The sequence below is a fragment of the Rattus norvegicus genome, chromosome 10, assembly GCF_021556685.1.
Source record: "Rattus norvegicus strain SHRSP/BbbUtx chromosome 10, alternate assembly SHRSP_T2T, whole genome shotgun sequence".
NCBI lineage: Eukaryota > Metazoa > Chordata > Mammalia > Rodentia > Muridae > Rattus > Rattus norvegicus.
Genome location: NC_141543.1, coordinates 112159491 through 112175027, shown reverse-complemented (window position 1 = coordinate 112175027; position 15537 = coordinate 112159491). Strand labels below are relative to the sequence as shown.

At 51.9% G+C, this 15537-nt stretch overlaps 1 protein-coding gene and 1 long non-coding RNA gene across 35 annotated transcripts; one reads left to right on the top strand and one right to left on the bottom strand.

Annotated features, from left to right (window-relative positions):
* Nucleotides 1-11: 11 nt before the first annotated feature.
* Gcgr (glucagon receptor) lies at nt 12-8171 on the bottom strand. 31 transcript variants are annotated; one of them, NR_190841.1, is given in 15 exon segments: nt 12-522; nt 823-864; nt 932-1070; nt 1186-1274; nt 1567-1636; nt 1864-1924; nt 1996-2155; nt 2241-2397; nt 2487-2593; nt 2689-2805; nt 2892-2999; nt 3900-4002; nt 4102-4243; nt 7336-7501; nt 8112-8171. NR_190841.1 is itself a non-coding variant. In XM_087569876.1 (15 exons), exons 3-15 carry the CDS (start codon nt 4162-4164, stop codon nt 286-288), a joined length of 1458 nt encoding a protein of 485 aa, XP_087426002.1. In that variant the 5' UTR covers nt 4165-4243; nt 7336-7501; nt 8112-8171; the 3' UTR covers nt 12-285.
* Nucleotides 7012-10516, top strand: LOC103693493 (uncharacterized). Of its 4 annotated transcripts, none has more exons than XR_015632345.1 (5): nt 7012-7432; nt 7766-7896; nt 8477-8719; nt 9718-9789; nt 10420-10516. It is a non-coding gene; the product is annotated as an uncharacterized LOC103693493 (long non-coding RNA). The 4 variants fall into 4 exon arrangements; XR_015632347.1 differs by having other exon boundaries at nt 9718-10259; XR_015632344.1 differs by having other exon boundaries at nt 9641-9789.
* The last annotated feature ends 5021 nt before the right edge of the window (nt 10517-15537 follow it).

Genomic DNA, 15537 nt, shown 5'->3' with positions numbered 1-15537 from the left:
TGCACAGCAGGTCCTACGGGAGCTCTTTACTGAAGGTCATATCTGTGTGCATGGAACATGGCAACACTCATGGGAACACCCATAGTTCATAGCATGGCTACTCCATCATATCCAGCCCCTACTCCATCAATGTGGCCTGTACCCGGCCAGGACAGGTTAGGGGAGTGTGGATAGTACAAGCTGCTGTCTTGCTGCTTTGCCTCTTCAGCCTTGGCCAGGCATCTGTTTCTGGGTTGTCTTGTGAGGCCCTTTCTGAATCCAACTTGGCTGGAGTCCAGTGGAGATTCAGGTGGGGCTGTCAGCCAGCCTTGGGAGACTACTGGCCAATGAGGTCTTCGCAGAGGGCTCACAGCCAGTCCCACTGCTGCTGCCTGCACTCATAAGCTGAAGTTTCTCACAGGGATCACCATGACAAATCCCTGCTGGGGCCATGTGGCTGCCATGGCTGCTGGCCATCCTTTCCTCCTGAAGAGCTTTGCCTTCTTGCCATCGCCTCCAACGCCGCAGTAGCTCTGCCTGCACCTAGAGGAGCCAGGGGTAGGGCTTCTCTGCCAACCCACCTCGTTAGGATCCTGACTGGGCCACTCTGAGGTGCCTAGCCTCAATCTAAGCAGACCCAAAGCAAGGCAAGTTTTACATTGGGTTCAGCAGGGCCACTTGTCACCAGGAAAGGCGGGGACCATCTCATAACCCTGCTCCCTGAGGACCTAGGGGACCTGACATCCGACGCATGCAACTGTAATAATGGGGATGAAGGTATGGTCAGACCAGGGCAAGGCCATCCTCATGGCCAGCTCTGATTGTGTTCCCAGCTTCACCTACCTCCTTGTTGAGGAAACAGTAGAGAACAGCCACCAGCAGACCCTGGAGAAAGAGAGTGGTCAGGGACAGCACTCTTGTGTCCCAGGGATGGGCTATGATGAAGACTCACCTGGAAGGAGCTGAAGAACAGGTCAAAAAAGAGCTTGGTGGAGCGCAGGGTGCCCTGGGCATGCTCATCAGTCACAAAGGCAAAGACCACTTCGTGGACTCCCAGCAGAGGAATGAGGGTCAGCGTGGACCTGGCTAGCCTGCAGGGGCAGAGCTTGAGAACTCTGCAAAATCTTCTGGGCTTTCCCCCACAAAGACATTGACCCCCAACCTCATCCCTCTCCAGTCTGGACCCAGGCCCTGGCCCCTGCCCACCGGAACTTGTAATCAGCATAGTGCATCTGATGGGCACGCAGCTTGGCCACAAGAAGATGAATGATGCGGACAAAGATGAAAAAATTGATCTGTGTGAGGAAGACAAACATCAAGGGCAGCCCGAGAACTTCCTGTGTCCTACATGGCCCTCAGATGTCCCTGCTACAAGCAAGGCTGCTGCCAGGTGAGCCCTGGGCACAGGGCCCTGGGGCTGGCAGCGTATTACAGCTTCTTGAGTGAGTGCTGGAATTGCCCACCCTCCATCCGTTGGGTAGAATGTATTCTTCCCTTAGCCTCAGAAGGCTGATGAAGGAAGGACCTGGGGGAGCCAGACCAGTGACCCTTTCCTTGCTGATGGCAGCAGGGGCTTTGTTTCCTCACCAGTATGGCCAGGAGTACAGGGATACGCAGGATCCACCAGAATCCCATATTGTCATTGCTGGTCCAGCACCTGCAGGGACCAGTTGCTCACTTAGTGGGGATGCAGCTCTCTGTTCCTTGCCCCTCCCTATCTGCTGGGATTTACTGAGTGCCTCTGGAAAGGAAAGGACAGAGTCTTCACTGAACCCCAGGTCCAGACACTGGATTCACACTTCTAGCCTCACCTCCTGCCCCTGTCCCCAGGGTCACTTTACAAAGACCAGCATCAACCAGCCCACCCTATTAGCTCATACTCACTGGACATTCTCAAACAGACACTTGACCACCACCCAGGGGATGACAAACAGCAGGGGAGATCCTGTGGGAAGCAGCAGTTGTTATCCCACGGCCCTGTTAGCTTCCTTCCCTATCCCCCACAAGCCTACTCACCCCAGCCGATGCACAGATAGAGGGAGAAGAAGCTCTTCTCCGAGAAGGTGGTGATGCTCAGCAGGCTGTACAGGTACACACCCTCCACCAGCAACCAGCAGTAGTTGGCTATGATGCCGTACTGCATGATCACTGTGGCCACTCTGCAGCCAGCCACCGCCTGAGCAAGGTGAGGCATGAGTGGAGCCCACGACACCCTGCCCGCCGCCCTACACAGGCTAGGGAGCAGTTAGATCTGGGCTCACCCCATCACTGAGCCAGACGCTCACACTGAGGTCATCTCCAATCTTCTGGCTATAGCGTGTCTTGAGCAGCCAATCAATGACCAGCACAGAGCCAGCCTTGAGCACGAAGGACGCGAACAGGTTCCCGTGGATGTAGTTCCGGGTGCAGTGCAGCTTCCTATATGACGATGTCTCAGCACCACTCCTGCCCCGTCCCTCTGCCCCCCTCACCACACTGGGTATTAGCTAGGAGCGACAGCAGTGTACCTGAGGCCCAGCAGGATGACCAGCGCCAGGAGCAAGGCCCCCAGGGACAGACTGTAGCCCACAGTGTACATCACCTGGTAGCTGCTATACATCTTGGCTACCCCCTTCTGCAAACCAGAGGTGGAGTGGGGCTGGGCAGTACCATATCCCCTGGCCCCACGCAACCCCATGGCAACACCACCCCACACCCTTCAGAGCTGACCTGGACCTCGATCTCGTCATCATCCATCTGACATTGGGAGGCGTCGCGCCATGACTGCCCCCGTGGCCCTCGAACCCACTGCCCATCAGGCCCACACCTCTTGAACACTAGGCGGTGCTGCACTGGGACATGGGTGTAAGCTCTGGTCAGCCCACTCCCAGACTTTGCACCCTCAGCCTCCCAGGCACTCACTACCCCGTTACCTTTGTGGTACCAAGGTAGGTACCAGGGGCAGGAAATGTTGGCAGTGGTGTTGGGAGGGGTGTCAGGCCAGCAGGAGTACTTGTCGAAAGTTCTGTTGCAGACCAGCTCTGTAAAGGTGAAGGAGGATGGGGGTGGGACCAGAAGCCCCCTGAGTATCAACACCACTTCTCTGAACCTGCATCTATAGGGGCTGCCTCCGTGATGTGGGCCACAAGGGGCATCCCCCGGCTGGTTATCTTGCCTTCTAGACTCCATGACTACCCTCTCCAGCCCAGCAACATTGGTGTTTGCCCAAGATATCCCATCCCAAATGTGCACAGACCCCATTTTGTGTCTTTCCTCTATGTATCTTTTATAAAAATTTGTAAAAAGCTTTTTACATTTATCTGTTCATTTATTTAGTGTGTGTGTGTGTGTGTGTGTGCGCGCGTGCGCGCGCGCGCACATGTGCATGCACTCAGAAGCATACAAGTGTGTATACCAGCATACAGGATCATAGGACAACTTGCAAGGATCATTTATCCATTTTCACTGAGTCCCAGAGCAAGGGCCATTATCTGCTGAGCCATCTCACTGGCCCCTCCTGCCTGGTAATACATTCCTTGTCAGATGTCAGACTCCAGTTTGGCTGGCACCTTTTCCAGGCCCAGCCGTAGCATAGCTCCCTCATCCTTCTCCCTCCCTCCCAGGCACTCATCCCCCTCAACTGAGACTGGGAAGACCCAGTCTCTCTGCCCTGCCCTGTCCCTATTCACTGTCTGCCCAGTGTGAGCGGTGACAGCAGACATCAGCTGGCTGGGGATGAGGGCAGCCCTGAGGCAGTTCTGCATTTCTACTGTTTCCTGACCATACAGCCTTAGGGAAGCCACTGCCTCTGGAGGTCAGTCTGTAACTGGGGGCAAGTGGCTGGGCATTATAAAGCAGCCATTACTATTACATCCCCATAAGGTCTCTGAGTGTACCTCCAGGCGGGGTGTCAGGACACAGGAGTCTTTGGTGGGACTCACCAGTAGGTGGGGGCAGCAGGCTTAGGTTGTGGTGGCACTGGTCACTATAGAGCTTCCACTTCTCAAACAAAAAGTCCATTACCTGGGCAGAGGGTGCCTTTGGCTGGGAAACAGGTAGGCAAGCAACCAGAGAGCTCTCAGCACTTGTGTACAGAGCAGCCAACCCTCCTCCATGCAGGTGCGTGGGGTGCACGGCACTCACCAGACATGACAGCACCACCAGCAGCAGCAGCAGGTAGGGACAGTGGAGCTGGGTGAGGAGCATGCCTCTGGGTAGCCACCCCCCCACATCTGGCAGAGGTTGGGTGCCTGGGTCCTTGGGGGTGTGTGCACCTCTCCTCAGGCTGCGGAGAACCAGAATAGTGGAGTCTGGAGAAGATCTACAGAGCATCCTGCTCCCCAGAACCAAGCCTCTGAGCCCAAGGCCTCCCTATAGCTGAGGTTTAGGGAGGAGACATGAGTAGCTTGCAATGCCAATTCAGAGACAGGTGAGTATGGGCAACTGTTTTCCTGCTACATGGGGTTGGCTGGCTGAAAGCAATCACCTCCTTATCTGGTCACCCAAATCTCTCAGAGTGGCACCGAAAACTCAGCCACTACCTCTCTCCTCAGTTATGTTGTCCTGGACACCTCCGCCTATTTTTAGCCTGGGAAAGCTGACTGGCCAGGCAATCTGACCTCAGATAAAGAGAGCGAGGGTCCAGTGCCCAGGTCCATGGCCACTCGTCCTCATTCCAGGGCAGTTTCTAGCCAGGGCCCAGATGAGGGACACCTCTGCCTGATGTTTCCTGTAAGATGTGGGATCGCCAGTGACAAATCCTGGGCAGCAGAAACCATGAACATCAGCTACCTTCTCCTAGCTACCTTTGGAACAAGAGGTGGAACTCTCAGTTCCTCCAGCCCCCACATCTGCCTGGACACTGCCACTCCCCCACCTTGATGATAATGGACTGAACCTGTAAGCCAGCCCCAGTGAAATGTCATCCATATAAGAGTTGCCTTGGTCATGGTGTTTGTTCACAGCAGTAAAACCCTAACTAAGACAGCTCTGGTGGATTCTCATGGCGGAATTGCGAAGAGCTTCTTGGGGCCTGTAAGAAGTCAAACTATGAGCTCCTAGGACTGAGATGGGCCTCTGTCCTGTGTGCCCACAAACAAAATATACAAGATAGAGCCAGGTATGGTGGCACATACCTGTAGTCCTAGCATTCAGGAGGTGGAGTACTATCCAAAGTTCAGTACCAGCCAGGACTACATACAATGACCCCCGGGGTGGAGGGAGAGAGGGTGGGGATGTGAGAGAAGAACTCAACTGTCACAAGAGCGGACCCCTGGATTTCAGCCTGCTGTGATGAGCCCAGTCAAGTTCTAGAAACAGCAGCTTGAGAGGCCCCCTTCACTTCTACCCTCCTGTACTTATGTCCTCTTCTGACACATCTGGCTCATGACCTACTACGGAGCTCCTGAGCCTAGCCCTTGGTCAACAGGGTCTAGCCAGAGTCAAGACACAGGGTTTCAGGTCTCTGATACCTGAACCTCAGGACACAATACCCTCAGAGTAGAGGGTTCCTACAGGGGACAAAGCAGCAGACAGATTGAAGAGGTGAAGGCAGTTCAAGTGTCCCTACGTCTGGGGTCACCAAGTAGCATGGCTCTCCTGATTTGCATCAAACCGTCCCAGATTACTAGTGGGCTGGGTATGGAGAATACAGAAGCCAGGAACTGGCTTTCACACACTATGCCTGGCCTCTACCCCAGAGCTGCTGGGGTCTCATAGAGACCCAAAGAGGCCTCAAAGAGGAAGGGCAGAGGTGGGAAAGCTCCAGGGCAGTGTGACAGTGATAAGGAATGACCTGCTTGGGTAGATGGAGAATGGAAATGCTGGGAAGGGGCATGGCGGGGAAAGATGTGGTTCAAGATCCTGCAAGGGTGAAGATCCAGACAGTGGGGGAGGACGGTCCTTAGAACCCAGCTTTGCATCAGCAGCCCAGGGCTGAAAATGTAAATGTTCAATAGCTGTGAGATGGTGGCACACACCTTTAATCCTAGACTGGGGAGACAGAGGCAGAAGGATCTCTGAGTGTTTGAGACTAGCCTGGTCTACAGAGTGAGGTGTGGGATAGCCAGGGCTATGCAGAGAAACCCTGTCTCAAACAAACAAACAAACAAACAACAAAGAAACAAAAAGAAAGAAAGAAGAAAAGAAAAAATCCAAAAGTAAGAAATAACAAAGAATAGCAGAGCAACAAAGAATAACAAAGAATAACAAATGTGAGATGAGATCCCTTGAGGATTTCCTTCCAGCTATGCTCAGACCACAGTGGATGGGCTCAAAAACTGCTCAGGGCTAGATTCCTCAGGGTTCTGTAACCTCTGATGGGGTCCCTCATACAAAAGTGGCAAAAGTGGGTGAGTTCTCTAGTCCTGTGATGGAATAACAATGGTGGGGCAGTTTCTAGCCAGTCAGATAGAGAACATCACGGACATGAGGCTGACTTTCAGCCCCATGAAGTTGAGACACTGAGGTCTCTCTGCAGAGAATGTCTGGCCAGACAAATCCTGTGAAGTCAGCCAATCAACATATGGAGACCAACAAGGCACCCTTTCCCTTTCCCCGAAAGGGAGTGGGCTGTGTCATCAGTAGGCTAGGACTGCAATCTTTGTGCCCTGTGCAGTCTGCCTCCTGTCCCCACAGTGGGGGTAAATACTGACACCAAGACAGAGCCCATCAGCTCTGATAAATACCCTGGGTGACGCAGCCAGGTGTGGACGCTGCGCTAGAGCGCCTGTGGCTGGAGCTGCGATTCTGGCCCTTTTTCCACCTTATTACCCTCCCTGGCAGGGAACAGATGGGCGTAAGGGATGGTAGACTGGAGACCCTACCCTCTCCCCTTCTTAGACTAGGCTGCTGAAATCTCACTCAGGTCTCAGGCTTTGAGAGACCCAACTGTGGGTGAAATCTGGAAGATGCAAGTCTGAATCAGTCTGTAAGTGATAAGTCAGCCTGTCTTGCCTTTAGATCAAGCCCCCTTCTTCACAGCACATATCTGGCACTCCAGCCACCTGGACTGTCATTTTCCCATGCCACCACCCCTCCCAGCAAGCTCCAACAGGACAAAGGACACTTGGGTGTTTGCAGTGTGGCCACCGGTTTTCTCTGCAGGTGGCCGAGGGTGTGAGCTGGATGACCCAGCGGCCAAAGGGGGGAGCATCCTGGGGGGATCCTCTTGGTTCCTTAGGAGCCAAAGTTGGAGTGGTAGCAACATTTTTTTTGATCTTAGGAATCCCCAGAGTTATCAACTGGAAGGGTGTTTTGGTCAAAACAGAGAAACTAGACCGGGTCATAGTCCTATGGCAAGGGACAGGATCTGGGGCCACAGGCTGTGACAAAGCCTAATTCCTGAGTCCTCCCCGGAAAAGGGGCGGAGATACCCACCGACTCCGGTGAGCTCAGAGTCCCCCTTCTATGTCTCCAAGACAGAAGAACAGCAAAATATCCCTGGCCGATCCTCGGAGGATGCGAGAACCAAGAGGTGAGGGATCGGTCGGTTCGCGACAGAAAACTTCGAGGGTCTGAAGTGGGAAGGGGGTCTCTGGGGAGCCTGGAGCAGAACAAGGGCAGTGAGTGATCTGCGCTCGCAGGGGTCAAAGTAAAAAATTGTGAGCAGTGGAAGAAGAGCCCTTCGTGCACGGTGCTTACACATCTCACCGGCAAGACTGGGACACTGCAAGGAAGTCCTGGAGATTGGGGACACATAGGGGATGGGCGAGCCATTGGGGTATGAGGGGCTGGAAGCTGGAGTGCGTTGGGCGTTGGGCGTTTGATGAGATAGCCACGCCTGCACCTACCCTCTCCCACCTCCCAGATTGCGCTCCCAGAGAACAGAAAGGAGAAGTTGAGAACCTTAACCTGCGGGAGACCGTTAGGGAATCAGGTGACTCTAACCATGACAGAAGGACACATTTCCCGGTTTGAAAACTAAGGTGTTAGACGGAGGTGAGAACCACCAAAGACCTCAGGGACAGCTGGCTTACGTCCAGGTTCGAGGGCCAGCTCCCCGCTCCCCCATTCTGCACGCCCAGCTTCCCGCTCCTCTATTCTGCACGCCCAGCTCCCCGCTCCCCCATTCTGCACGCCCAGGTCATGCCCGTGCTTCAGCACCCCATAGACCACCTGGGACCGTCCCCTCGGGGCCCGACCCTAGTGCTCACTGTGCTCACTTGCTGGGTCTAGGACTGGGCTCCTCGCGGTCCTCGAGCGCACTGGGATCTGGGCGCCGGCGGCTACTGGTCTCCGCCGCGCTGCGATCGGGGTCGGCGCCAGCTCCGCGCCAGCCGCCTGCAAACTTTCCAGAGGCGACACTGGGCGGCGGCGGCGAAGGGGGAGGGGGTGGGGGCGGGAGCGGCCCGCGGGGGAGGGGGAGAGATGAGGGTCGGCGCCCGCGCCTTAGTGCAGCCGACCTGCAGCGAGCTCTCAGAACCTCTCGGTGTAATTCCGAGTACCTCTCTTGTGTGCCGAGCTTGCCTTGTAGCTCTATATCCCGGGCACTCACTTTCTCCTCCCTTCTGGCACACAGGAGCAGGCCCTGACCGGGATCCGACCCCACGGGTCCCTTCCGAGAACCCTCACCAAGTGTACCATAACCCCGAGGATCCAATCTTGCGCACCCTGGACTTCAGAGAGCCTCCACGGGTGATTCCTGACCCGGCAGGTGCAGGTCCGGGTGCGGGTCCGAGTTCGCCAAGGGAATAACATGTGACGCAAAGAGCCCCTTTCTCTTGCAATGTCCACTGTCCTGGGGTCGCATCTTTGCGTTCAGGTTTGCAATTTTGATTTTCCAAAAGGGTTAAGTCTCTTACTTAATCACATCTGGCTCCTGGGTGAAAGATTGCAGCTGTCACACGTGCACCGTGTGTGGGAGCAGAGGTGGGGGAGGTCAGGGTATAATGGACCGCTCTGAGGGTTTCAGACAAGGTGATCCGCTAAGAACGCCTCTTAAACCCTTTCCAGGCTACATGCCCTGTGGGCTTCAGGGACTCCTGTCCAATAACCCCTCAAGTAACAATCCACTAACCTGCCCGACCTTCTCAGTCTGCACAGCCCTTGCCTAGATACCTCCTTTTCTGGGGAGTCAAAAGTTCTGAGCCACATGCCTATTTTTCGCCCCTAGACTAAATCCTAGAAAGGACATTCTCTCTCACTCCACTGCCCCACCCCTGTGAGCCCTCGAGCCACCTTTTTGTTGCCTCATCTCCCCTCCTGCCCAGTGACCTCGGGGTCAGAAACTCCCTTGGGTGTTTTTGGGCTTCCACTTCTCTGGCTTCTTCACATCCTGTAATGCGCAGGGTCGTGTTGCTTTCTAGAACGTTCTCCGTGTAGCTGTGGCTTTCAGAATGGGCACTCACATTCTCCCCCTTTCATAGAGACACCTCCCTTCCCATTTCCAAATCATCCAGTAAAGAAGCCAAGGCCCCTCTTGGGAAGCCTGTCCATTGCCAAGCATCTCTTTCACATCTGGAACACATTTGGTCTCTTCTCTGTCACCCCCTGCCCCTTCCACAGAACTCCTCATGGTCCTCAGGTCAGTCCCTTGTTCAGACAGACGCTGTCCTTCTCCAGAACTTTATTCCTATCTTAGGGAATGTTGGGTCCTGTGCCCCACCTATGAGTCCCCTCACTGGTGAGCTGGTCCACCTTCCAGTGCCCAGGAGGCAGATCCTGTTTTGTACTTGTCTATAAGGTCCGCCAGAAGACCCTGCCAGGATTCGGGGCACGGGATGCTCTCAGAGGCCGTGTCTTCTGTGCTTCTATTTTCAGAAGAGTCCACCAGAGATCCTGACAGGGAGCCGCCCTTTCTGTTTTGATCCAGGCAATGGCCAGAAGGCAAAGGTTAGAAGGCAAAGACCTGTTTGTTTCCGCCCTGTGGGGGCCACTTGTGCAAGCCTGAGGGACAGATACAGCCCTTCCTTCATTCAACTCCCGTTCCACCTCCCTGGGGCACAGGCTGAAGGACTGAACACCACAGCCTGTGTCTGCCCCTCCATGACCTGGTAATGAGACTTAGGGACGAGAGGGTGGCAGGAACTCTGTGCCAGTATAGCACTGGGCTGGAGGTGCTAGGTCTACAGTGGCCAGGGACAGAGTGGGAGCAGGCACTGGTCTGCAGTTGCCTCTGTCTAGGTTCTGTCGTTCAGCTGGGCTTCCTGCACCTTAAGGAGAGGACTCACTGAAGGATGAAGGTCTTTCCTTAAAAAGGACCTTACCCTCTATACTGGCTGGTTCTGTGTGTCAACTTGACACAAGCTGGAGTCAGAGAGAAATGAGCCTCCGTTGAGGAAATGCCTCCATGAGATCCAGCTGTAAGACATTTTCTCAACTAGTGGTCAAGGGAGGAAGACCCAGTCCATTGTGGGTGGTGCCATCCCTGGGCTGGTGGTCTTAGGTTCTATAAGAGAGCAAGCTGAGCAAGCCAGGGGAAGCAAACCCATAAGTAACATCCCTGCATGACCTCTGCATCAGCTCCTGCTTCCTGACCTGCGTGAGTTCCAGTTCTGACTTCCTTTGGTGATGAACAGCGATGTGGAAGTGTAAGCTGAATAAACCTTTTCCTCCCTGACTTGCTTCTTGGTCACGATGTTTGTGCAGGAATAGAAACCCTGACTAAGACACCCTCTGACCTTGTTTTCTTGTGGACAGACTCAGGAGAGAGCAGCAGAAAGAGGCAGCTTTGAGAGCATGGGAGAGTAACACGGGGCTGGCTTGAACTCGGCTAGCCTCTGGTGGGCTCTCTGTTTACCTCCCTGAAGTTTCTGCCTGACCTAGACCTCACTCCTAGACCTGTTGGTGATCTCTTGGGTACTCTGCCATATCAGATCCGGTGTTGGGGCTGGGGAAAGTCTCAGTGACTAAGAGTGCCTTCCATGTCAGTATAGGGACCTAAGTTTGGATCCCTACACACACAACAAAAAGCTGGGCCCAGCCATATGCACTGGAACCTTGGTGCTGAAGGTTGCAGAGACAAGATCACTGGGGCTTGCTGGGTGTCACTGAGAGACCTTGTCTCAAAGGAGGAAGTGATAGAGGAAGACACCTCTGACCACACATACCTCTGACTATACACACTGACACAGGCATGTGCACACTCGCATACACATTCACATGATAACAATTTTATTTTAACAGGGTCTCTCTCTATGTAGCCCTGGGTGTTCTGGAACTTGCAATGTAGATCAGGCTAGCCTCTGCCTCCCAAGTACTGAAATTAAAGGCATGTACCGCCACACCCAGCTAATAATAAAATTTTTTAGATATGTGATTTTGCTGGGATTTGAACTCAGGACCTCTGGAAGAACAGCAGTCAGCGCTCTTAACCACGGAGCCATCTCTCCAGCCCTATCCAGTGCTCTTAACCGCGAAGCCATCTTTCCCACACTTAGTAATTAAAAATTTAAAAGTACTGTTTTGTGGGCTGGCAAGATGGCTCCACAGGTAAACTGGCTTGCTGCCAAACTGGGGGAACCGAATTTGATCCTTGGAACCCTCGTGGTGGGAGAAGAGAGCTAACTACCACAAGTTGTCCACTGTAGCATGCACAGACCACACCCCAACATATATGTAACACAATTACGATAAACAAACAGATGCAAAATTCCTAAATTAAGTAAGAATTCAATTTTAGCATAAGCATGGATGGACTCTGTGGGCGTACAGGCTCCTTGGCCTCCATCTGTCTTGGCTGCTTTCCCCTACATTTGCCTACCTTTAGCAAGCATCTGCTGATGTACCAGAGTTCCCTGAGCCCCAGTGTTTGCTGCCTGGGCTGTTGGTTCCCACAGGCTCTGAGCATAGCAGACAGAGGCATCTTGCCCTCTAACGAGAACCCTGAGTAAAGTGTTTCTGCCTCTTGACCATTTAGCTCTGAGTTCTTCATATCGAAAGACATAAACAGAGTGGAGCTGAGACTGAAGGGGGAGGGGTCTTCCCCCGTGTAGCCAGCCCGTGTCTGTGGGTCCTGGGACCTGATGGCGCCTGTTGTCGGTTGTCCTCAGTTGGCGCCATTAGGGGCTCTTAGGGAGAAGGATCACCCAGTATGGCACTTTGTGTTCCAGGACAGGCTGCAAATTTGGTCAGAAAACACGAGATGTGGCAACGCAGGGGCTACCCTGACACAGCAGATTTGTAGCATTGACTTCCCGAGATGTCTTGAGTTCTGTCCTGTCTCTGCCTCCCTTCCTCCTTCCCTCTCTTCTTCTCAGGGTCTCAGATACCACAAGCCAGCCTTGAACTGTCAATGTGGGCGCGATGACTTTGAACTACTGATCTTCCCACTAGCATTTGGTGATCGCTGGGATTCCGGGCATTCTCTACCATGTCTGGATTCCTTTCCCTGTCCTATGTTTTCTGTCCTGCTAGAGTGGAATCCAGGGCTTGGTGCACACAGGTAGTTGCTGGACTGTCTTCTAGGTCTCCTTATTGTAGTAGCTTAATAGTTCTGGTTTTGTTTTTTTTGTTTTGTTTTGTTTTGTTTTGTTTTTTTTTTTTTTGGTTCTTTTTTTCGGAGCTGGGGACCGAACCCAGGGCCTTGCGCTTCCTAGGTAAGCGCTCTACCACTGAGCTAAATCCCCAGCCCCTGTTTTGTTTTTTTTTAATGACAAGATCTTCTGTAGCTCAGGCTGATCTCAGAAACCCAAGGTAGCTGAAGATGTATCCTCTTGCAGCCTCCCTTTGTAGCTAAGGATAGCCCAGGACTATGAAGTTCAGGCTGCCTGCAAATTTAGTCTTCCAAGTGCCTGAACTATAAATATGAATCACTATGACTGGCTACATTGGTGCTTTGGGTAAATAAGATTTATTTTGTATATATCTGTGTGTTTGTGTATGTGAATGCAAGTACATGGAGAGGCTGGAAGAGGACATTGGATTCCCTGGAGTTGGAGTTACTGGAGACTATGAGCCTCCTGGCAATGGCACTGGAAACCAAATGTTTGTCCCCTGAAAGATCAGAAAGCGGTCTTAACTGCTGATGTGCATTACAGGCTGGGGATCAAATGTTCAAATGTCTAGGACTATGTGGAACATCTCAAACCACCTATGTACTTATGATGACAACACTCAGAAAGTGAGTCAGGGCCTCACACATGATGGGCAAATGCTCTACCACTGGACATCCCCAGCCCTTTCTTTAAAAAAAGATTTATTTGTATTATTTATGTGAGTACACTGTCGCTGTCTTCAGACACACCAGAAGAGGGCGTCAGATCCCATTACAGATGGGTGTGAGCCACCATGTGGTTGCTGGGAATTGAACTCAGGACCTCTGGAAGAGCAGTCGGTGCTCTTAACCGCTGAGCCACCATGTGTCTCTCCAGCCCTCTTTCTTTCTTTCTTCCTTCCTTCCCTTCTTTATTTCTCTCTCTTTCTTTCTCTCTCTCTTTCTTTCTCTCTCTCTCTTTCTCTCTCTCTTTCTTTCTTTCTTTCTTTCTTTCTTTCTTTCTTTCTTTCTTTCTTTCTTTCTTTCTTTCTTTCTTTCTTTCTTTCTTTCTTTCTTTCTTTCTTTCACGTGTGAGATAGTGATAGCCCAGCAGGTACAATCATGCACAGCAGAAAGGCGTTAATCTGTGAGTATAGTAGTACACCGTTAGGAGTCACTTTACTGCCATGTTTCAGCGGTTTTCCCCAAGGCCCAGGACCTAACCAGTCTCAGGTTCTTGGCCACATTAGCTGTGTCAAACATGGGTTCCATCTCAAGCAAAGTTTCTTTTTTGTTGTTTTGTTTTAGGGACAAGATCTCATGGCCCAGGCAGACTTCAAGCTCTCTGTGTAGCTTGAGGATGGTCTTGAACTCCTGATCCTCTTGTCCCTACTTTCCTAAGCCTGGGCTTACAGGAGTGTGCCACTACACCTGGCCAACGTTTTACGTATGTATGCGTCAGAGTCTCCCTGTGCAGCTCAGGTCACCCTCAACCCTCCTTCCTCAGTCTCTTGACTGCTAGGATTGCAAGTGAGTACAACTGCATCTGATTCGTCATTTAAAAGTTAGAGCCAGGAGTGGTAGCACACGCCTTTGATCCCGGCACTCAGGAGGCAGAGGCAGGTGGATCTCTGAGTTCGAGGACAGCCAGGACTACACAGAGAAACAGTCTCTGGGCAGGGGGCTGAGATTCAGCAGAATCTATAGGGAGATTTTTTTTTCTTTTTTTTTTTTTTCCTCGGGGCTGGGGACTGAACCCAGGACCTTGCGCTTCCTAGGCAAGCGCTCTACCACTGAGCCAAATCCCCAACCCCCTATAGGGAGATTTTTTTTTTTTTTTTCTCGGAACTGGGGACCAAACCCAGGGCCTTGCGCTTGCTAGGCAAGCGCTCTACAATATAGGGAGATTTGAGAACATGTCTTAGCATCCAGTCCATAAACATAGGCAATAGTCCCGTTGGTTAGGATCTTCTTTACTGTCCCTCAGTAGTGTTCTGTGATTGCTAGTACACGACTTTTGTTTGTTTTTGAGATAGGGTTTCTCTGGGTAGCCCTGTCTGTCTTAGAACTTGCTCTGTAGTAGACTAGGCTGGCCTCAAACTCAGAGTCTATCTGCCTGCCTCTGTCTCCCGAGCTCTGGGGTTAGAGATGTGCTCCAGGAATATCCAACTCTAGTATCTTATAATGTTGTTTGTTTTCATTACTGTTTTATCATTTTTGGTACTCCTATAAGTGATTTTTCTTCCCAAGCACAGAGCCTCATGCACGCTGGGCAAGGGTTCTTCCTGACCCGTGTCTCCAGTTGTAATCCTACAAACTCTGTTGATCCTGCCAAGCCCAGTCCCTCAGCTGTTTGATTTATTCTCATAGTTCATTAGCTCATGCGGCATTTGGAGTCATAATTACTCCATGTTTATTAGCACTTTATCAGATTTTCCCACTTTGGCATCCAAAGCACCGGGCAAATACTGCGTCGTCTCCTTACCATAGGTGTTCACAGCGATATTCAAACATTTTTACTTCCAATTATTCGCCGCTAGTCTATAGAGCCGCAGCGAGTGTTCTGTCTCTAGGTTTCTTTCCTCCGTGCGTTTAATGCCCACATCTCTGTTTCTGTAGCTTCCTCGGATTTTCCTGTGAAGACAGCTCTGCCCTGTGTGCGAAAATACATTTTCTTCCTTCACAATCTGCAAGATTTTATTTACTTTGTGGTAACTGATTGTTGGAACGGTGACCTGCAGTGCAATGTTCAGAAGTGACAAGATCAGGTTTTCCTGATTTATTCTTAACCGTGGAGGAAAGATGTCCAGTTTTTAGCATGAGGTGTGCTGGAGGTCAGGGCTCTCACTGGCACTTTCTGGGTTTTAGTTTAGGGGTTTTTTTTTTCTTTCTTTTTTTTTTCGGAGCTGGGGACCGAACCCAGGGCCTTGCGCTTCCTAGGCAAGCGCTCTACCACTGAGCTAAATCCCCAGCCCTAGCTTAGGGTTTTGTTTTTGTTTTTGTTTTTGTTTTTTTTGAGGTAAGGTCTTTCTATATAGCCCTGGCTGTCCTGAAACTCACTATACAGATCAGGCTGGCTTTGAACTCAGCAAGATCCACCTGCCTGTGCTGAGATTAAATGAATGAACCACTGTGTCCAGCTGGTTTTCTTTGTTTTTTTTTTTTTT